The 7,029-nt window shown below is 51.3% G+C and overlaps 2 protein-coding genes across 2 annotated transcripts; both read left to right on the top strand.

The window, feature by feature from the left end:
• The first annotated feature begins 2,257 nt into the window (after window positions 1-2,257).
• LOC128276078 (probable cytochrome P450 6a14) lies at window positions 2,258-3,838 on the top strand. Its single transcript, XM_053014546.1, has 2 exons — window positions 2,258-3,356; window positions 3,423-3,838. The coding sequence occupies exons 1-2, from the start codon at window positions 2,258-2,260 to the stop codon at window positions 3,836-3,838; spliced, it is 1,515 nt and encodes a 504-aa protein (XP_052870506.1).
• Window positions 3,839-4,677: 839 nt separating this feature from the next.
• Window positions 4,678-6,338, top strand: LOC128276079 (probable cytochrome P450 6a14). Its single transcript, XM_053014547.1, has 2 exons — window positions 4,678-5,848; window positions 5,923-6,338. The coding sequence occupies exons 1-2, from the start codon at window positions 4,744-4,746 to the stop codon at window positions 6,336-6,338; spliced, it is 1,521 nt and encodes a 506-aa protein (XP_052870507.1). The 5' UTR covers window positions 4,678-4,743.
• Window positions 6,339-7,029: the final 691 nt, after the last annotated feature.

Consider the following 7,029-nt stretch of genomic DNA (forward strand, 5'->3'; position numbering starts at 1 on the left):
TTTCTACATGTTCGACTCGAAGACACTTATGAGCGAACAACTTCCTGGCACTAGTCATGCGCTCACGGTCCGCAAGCGGATGCTACGTCTTTGGAGCAACTTTGTCAAGTATGGGTAAGTGACACGAACCGCTTTCGGCCGATTAGTTGGGGAAGTGTGTATGCATTGGTCTAACTGGTCTCTGGTTTCAGAAACCCTACTCCGGATGTGGATCCTTTGTTGCAGAATATTGTGTGGCCACAGCTAGAGGACGGCACGATCAATGTCGTGCTAAACATTGACCACGACCTGGTGCTAAGATCGAATCCCATCGCTTCTCGCTACGAGTTGTGGCAGAGTTTGAAGCATCGGTACTCGAATACCAGGCTGTTCAATAAGTTTTGAGCTCCAGTAACAGAAGGCGTTTGCCGAATTTTAACGTGGTCGTACAAGTTTTGAAGACGATCCACGTCAAGGACGTCCAAAAACAGTAGCAACACTTGAACTTGTAGGAAAAATAAAGCATATGGTATTGGGAAATCGTCGAGTGACTGAAAGAGATTTAGTAGAAGCCCTAGGCATCTGGGCTGTGGCTGTGTAAGCAATAGTTTGACTGAAGTATTGGGTTTCAGAAAGCTGTGTGCACAATGCGTGCAGCATTCGCTAAAAATGGAATACAAACACATTCGACTGCAACCATCTCGGCACCAGAAGAAACAAATCCTTTAACAGCAGGACAATGCAGCCTGTCACAAGAGCATTTTGACAATGGCAAAAGTCCATGCATTAAAGTTCGAATTGTTGAAGCATCCACCTTGTTCTCTAGATTTGGCCCCTAGTGACTTCCATCTGTTTCCAGTCTTTAAAAACATCAAACATGGAAAGCGTTTTTCGTCAAATAATGTTGTCATAACAGCTGTGGAAGCGTATTTTGAAGCCCTTCCAGTTTTTAACTTCAGGAATGGAATCCATAAATTGGAGTCTCCTTGGAACAAGTGTATTGATGTTCAGCAAGGTCAGAAAATAGCATTTTTCTTATCGAACCGCTAAACTTATTGAGCAACCCAGTAAAACCCACGAAAAAAGAAACACATGGCGGTAATACTAGGTGTGTGCGTTGAGAAGTGAAATACAAAAAATGTTTCTAAAATTTTTATGCAAATTTCTATTTTATTCAAAGTATGTGCCATCGTTAGCTATACATTTCTCCTATCTCTCTGCTTAATCATGGATTCCCAGACGAAAGAATGCTTCGACTTTTTAAGTAAACTAATTAGTCATCCAATTTCGACTTCCTCGTGGAAAAACGAAGGGCTGCTCAGCCAATACGTGTCCCATCGATGAAAATGAATGATATTCGGAAAGAACCAAGTCTGGTGAATAACGCGGGGAGGGATAGCAACTCCCATCCAAGTGATTTGATAGTATCCTCAAACAGTTTTGTTTTTTGGGGGGCCTCGTGCTTGTTTCCATGAGCCACCAGGCGCCCCCATTGGAATTGCATTTTGGTCGTTTTTCGATCAATGCATGGTTCAAATTGATCATTTGTTGTCAGTAGCGATCGGAATTAACGTTTGCATCAGATTTTAGGAGCTTGTGAAACACCACACCTTTCTGTCCCATCAGAAAGTCCGTTTTTTGGAGTCCTTCGACGCTTTTTTTTGTTAAGTCAAAATCGCCATTTTGAAGTTTTTTAAACCACTCAAAGCACAGCGATCTTCCAAAACCAAGTCCCGACAAGCATTTGGTGCGATTCCGAAGCAGTTTTCTTCAAGAGGAGCAGAAAAATTGTAATGTCCGCGAAATGTCATTTTCAGGCACAAAAGTTGGCATGGTCTAACCCTTTCAACGGTCGTTTGATAACTGATTAATTTTTTTTGCGACCCGGACTGATTTACCTGATGTCAAAATGAGGTAATGATGAATGAACCGCAAAACTGGGAAGTCCCAATCGGCAGGTACAGCCATCATTCTAAAATTTCACTTCTCAACGCACACACCTAGTAATAGGGAACGAAAATGAAGGCGAAGCGAAACCGGTGATGGACCTTTGGACCCCGCAATTATGACATCGATAGAACACGCCCGCGATTAAGAGATTCAGACGCATTACCCACACGAGTCCGAGGAACGTTATTGACGCGAAATAAAAATAGCTCACCGCGTAGCTCACTCTCACTCTCGTTCGGGACTGACCGGCTTCCAAGTCGGCAGTACCGGTGTGTCTGCCGTAGTGTGCGGTTCAACTGGACGAAGTGAACCGTCCGAAGCGTCCGTCATGTTTGCGGTACTGTTGGCGCTTGCGGCGACAGCCGCAGCGCTGCTCTACTATTACGCCAGTCGCAGCTTCCGCTACTGGACTGACCGTGGCATCCCGCAGCTCGAGCCAACGCTACCGTTCGGCAACATGCGGGGCATGGGCAAGGAGTTCAGCTTTAACGAGCTGCTCGATCGCGCCTACCGGCGTTTCCGCGACCAATCGCCGGTAGCCGGACTCTACTTTCTCACCAACCCGGTGCTGATCGTGAACGATCTCGATGTGGCGAAGCAGGTGCTGGTGAAAGACTTCGGCAGCTTCCACGATCGCGGGCTGTACGTGAACGAGCGGGACGATCCGCTGTCGGGCCATCTGTTCTCGATCGCGGGCGAACGGTGGCGCTATCTGCGCCACAAGCTCAGCCCAACGTTCACGTCCGGCAAGATTAAGGCCATGTTCGGGACGATCCGCACGATTGGCGTAGAGTTTTTGGCCGGCGCTGAGCAGTACATCGACCGCGGCGTGCCGATCGACATCAAGAAGCTGAGCCAGTGCTTCACCTGCGACGTGGTGGGCTCATGTGCCTTCGGCTTGGAGTGTAACGCGCTCAAGAATGGCAACGCGAAGTTGCTCGAGGTTGGCAACAAGGTGTTCCGCCAGACACCGCTGCGCATGATGTACTCGATGGTTCTGTCGGTACTTCCGCGCCTTTCGCGTGCCCTACGCCTTCCACTGTTCCCGCGGGACGTGTCCTCGTACTTTATAGGCGTGGTGAGCGAAACGGTGGCGCACCGTGAGCAACACGGCGTCGAACGGTCCGACTTCCTGAACCTGCTGATTCAGCTGAAAAACCGAGGCACGGTGGAGGACGGCGGTGACCACGCCACCGAGAAACTCACCCTGGACGAAGTGTCCGCCCAGGCGTTTGTGTTTTTCTTCGCCGGCTTCGAAACGTCATCGACCACACTCTCGTTCGCGCTCTTTCTGCTCGCCAGCCACCCGGAAGTGCAGGAGCGATGCCGGAAGGAGATTCTGGAAAAGCTGGCTCACGGCACCGACGAAGGGTTGATCACGTACGAGGCACTCAAAGAGATGACGTACGTCGACCAGGTGATCAATGGTAGGTGACCCCTGGCGAAAGGATGCCGCACTGCCGCTACAAAGTGTTCCGTTTTCGATTTGGCAGAGACGCTGCGCATCTATCCGCCGGTCGGGCAATTGATGCGTTCCGTAACGCAGACGGTCCACCTCGAGGCAGCCAACTTGACGCTCAAGAAGGGTGACATGGTGTTGATACCGATCTACTCGTACCACCACGATCCGGACCTGTTTCCCGAGCCGGAGTGCTTTCGGCCGGAGCGATTCGCACCGGAAGCTGCCGAGGGTCGCCATCCGCTTGCGTTCCTGCCGTTCGGCGAAGGTCCGCGCAACTGCATCGGGATGCGATTCGGGCTGCTGGAGGCAAAGTTCGGGGTCGTGCAGCTGCTCAGCCGGCTACGCTTCACCGTCGATCCGCGCACTGAAGTCCCGCTGCGGTTGGCCAAAAACACCGGATTCCTCCAGGTGGACGGCGGCATTTGGTTGAATGCCACCAGGGCGTGAGCGAGCGATACAGTGTTTGCGTATATAGTGCCATATAGTGATTGGATTCTAAGCTACCGATTACTTGACTTCATTATGGAAATTGTAAACATTGAGTAAAACTTTTGACATTTAAGAAACGGGACGCTATACGCTTGCGGAAAGTTCGGAAACTTAAAATTAAAAATTCCGAGGGCAATTAAAATTATTTCCAGGGTGGTGAGTCTTGAACTCAAACTGCACAACAAAGCTGATTTCACAGGAAACCCACACATCGTGCAAGAGAAGCCAATGCACCCACAACGAGTGACTGTCGCGGTCAGGATTTTGGTCTGGTGGGCCGAGAAATGTTAGCTGATTAGTTCTTCGGCGAAATTGAAGCTAAAAACTTGGACGACATTTGGTTCCAAGAAGGCACCCCATCTTCAGAACCCAAACACCAAATGGACCGGCCTTTATATCGTACAGGCAGCAGTGTCGAAGGACAAACATTCAGACGCCTTCTAACGGAACCGACTTTTTGATGGTTCCTCATTGAAGCATCAAACCGCAGAGGGTGATGGGCTAAAATTAGAATCGCGTTTGATAATTGAATCCACAGCACAGCGGCCGGCTGGAAACGCCCTAGATCTACGCAGTTGCGCGTATCTTGTCCCGTCCAGTGTGTATGAGTATCGACGCAAGGGAATTAAGAGGCCTACCGACGCGTATCTCGCACCGAAAGCGATACCAGCACCACTGTAGAGCGCTTTGTCGGTGGGCGTGATGTAGCGGAGCAGTCGTTCGTTGATGACCGCAGAATCGACACACAAACCGGTCACACGGCTCGCTGTTAGTTTGCTCTTGACCGTGGCCGAGGGCAGTCGTGGTAGGTTCCGCTTACGAGATTATTTACAGATCAGTGGCCCAGACGCGGCTGTGTTGCGATGGATTACGTCAGTGTGCTGCTATACCTGGTGCTGCCCGTTCTGGGTCTGGCGTACTACTACACCCGGCAGCTGTACCGCTACTGGGACCAGAGAGGGATCCCGCAGCTGGAGGCATCGTTTCCGTTGGGCAACATGAAGAACGTTGGCCGGACGCTACACTTCAACGACGTGCTGCAGTTGGCCTACGATATGGGCAAGTCGTTGTCCAGACCGTTCGCCGGGATGTACTTTATGCTCAAGCCCGTGCTGATCGTGACGGACCTGGACATGGTGAAGTGCATGCTGGTGAAGGACTTCAACAGCTTCCACGATCGCGGGTTGTACGTGAACGAGCGGGATGATCCGCTGTCGGGCCATTTGTTTGCGATCGACGGCGAGCGATGGCGATACTTGCGCAATAAGCTTAGCCCCACGTTCACGTCCGGCAAGATCAAGGCCATGTTCACCACGATATGTGAGATAGGTGATGAGTTTTTGACGTCCGTCACAAAGTACGTCGATCGCGGTGAGCCCATCAACATGAAGCTGCTCTGCCAGTGCTTCACCTGCGACGTGGTGGGTTCGTGTGCCTTCGGACTGCAGTGTAACTCGTTGAAGAACGAAGGCTCGAAGCTACTCACGATTGGCGATGAAGTGTTCAAACCGCCGGTCTGGCGCAACATGTACATCTTCCTGCTGATAACATTCAAAGAGTGGGGTCGCAAGCTGCGCCTGCGTGTCTTACCGTCCAGCGTGTCATCCTACTTTATCAGTCTGGTGCGAGAAACGGTGGAGCACCGCGAGAAGAACCTTATCGAGCGGCCCGACTTTCTCAATATGTTGATCCAGCTGAAGAACAAGGGAACCGTGGAGGAGGGCGAGGCCGATGGACCCCAGGACAAGCTAACACTCGATGAAGTGGCCGCTCAGGCGTTCGTGTTTTTCTTTGCCGGTTTCGAAACGTCATCGACCACGCTCTCGTTCGCGCTGTACGAGCTGGCCAACAACCGCGACATCCAGGAGCGGGTGCGCGAGGAAGTGCTCGACAAGCTGCGGCTCCACGGCAACAAGATCACGTACGAGGCGCTCAAGGAAATGACGTACCTCGATCAGGTCATCAACGGTAATAGTGGGCCAGCTCGAATGGGGTCTTCGTTACTACCGATCTAACCTTTTCACTCTTTGTTTCCCTTCCAGAGACGCTTCGAATGTACCCACCGGTACCGCAGCTGATTCGCGTCTCGACCAAGCCGTACCACGTGGAAACGGAGAAGTTTACGCTCGAGAAGGACTGCATGCTGATGGTGCCCATCTACTCGATACACTACGATCCCGCGCACTACCCGAATCCGGAACGGTTTGATCCGGACCGTTTCGCGCCGGAAGCGGTTCAGGCGCGCCATACCCACGCATTCCTACCGTTCGGCGATGGGCCCCGCAACTGCATAGGAATGCGGTTTGGGCTGCTGGAGGTCAAGTTCGGTATCGTGCAGCTGGTGAGCCGACTGCGGTTCACGGTCAGCTCACGGATGCAGCTTCCGATGCGCATGTCTAAAACGGCCGGCATACTGGAGGCGGAAGGCGGCATCTGGTTGGATGCCACCAAGTTGTGAGTGAGCGAGCGAGGCGGTGCAGGAAATTAACTACCAACACTGGTGCACCCGTTCACCGGAACATGCACCCTACGGATATATGCTTCTTTAATCGTACTAACCCAATATTACACTGCGATGTACCCTAATGCCACGATTCGTTTTTAAAATTACTAATATTAGCAATGAACATTCGTTCAAGGAGTGGTTTTAAACGAGTAACATAAAGAAAAGTCGAATAAAAGACAAAATACAGGAACAGGAAGTGAGATTTTTGATGGCTTTTCTGAGTGATTTCCTTTTCCCCTTGTCGGGTTCACCGATCCGGACGGCCCTTGGGACAGTTCAATTTGCAAATTAGATTGATTTTATCACGGTGTCCATTCCACGTGTGCCCCGGCCGAGCCAAACGATAACTCACCGGAGTCCACACCGTCCCTTGGCCGAAGGCACACCTCGTTTAAATAACGGTGAAACCGTACCGGACGATAAATCAACCTTCACAGGAAGCGCGAGTCTGGTAGGGCGGGTTCCGCGCCTAGAACTCACTCGGCCTTATAATTTCCAACAATAGAGCGATAAATGTTTGAGCTTCGGTGAAGCATATTTTGCGCCACGGCCCCCGCAGGATCTGCGCGATTGTTTGGCCGTGTAATAAATTACAATTATGCCGCTCCCCGGGTCCGCGGGAATCACGAATGGGTATGTGGTA

The sequence above is a fragment of the Anopheles cruzii genome, unplaced genomic scaffold (assembly GCF_943734635.1).
Source record: "Anopheles cruzii unplaced genomic scaffold, idAnoCruzAS_RS32_06 scaffold00453_ctg1, whole genome shotgun sequence".
Classification (NCBI taxonomy): domain Eukaryota; kingdom Metazoa; phylum Arthropoda; class Insecta; order Diptera; family Culicidae; genus Anopheles; species Anopheles cruzii.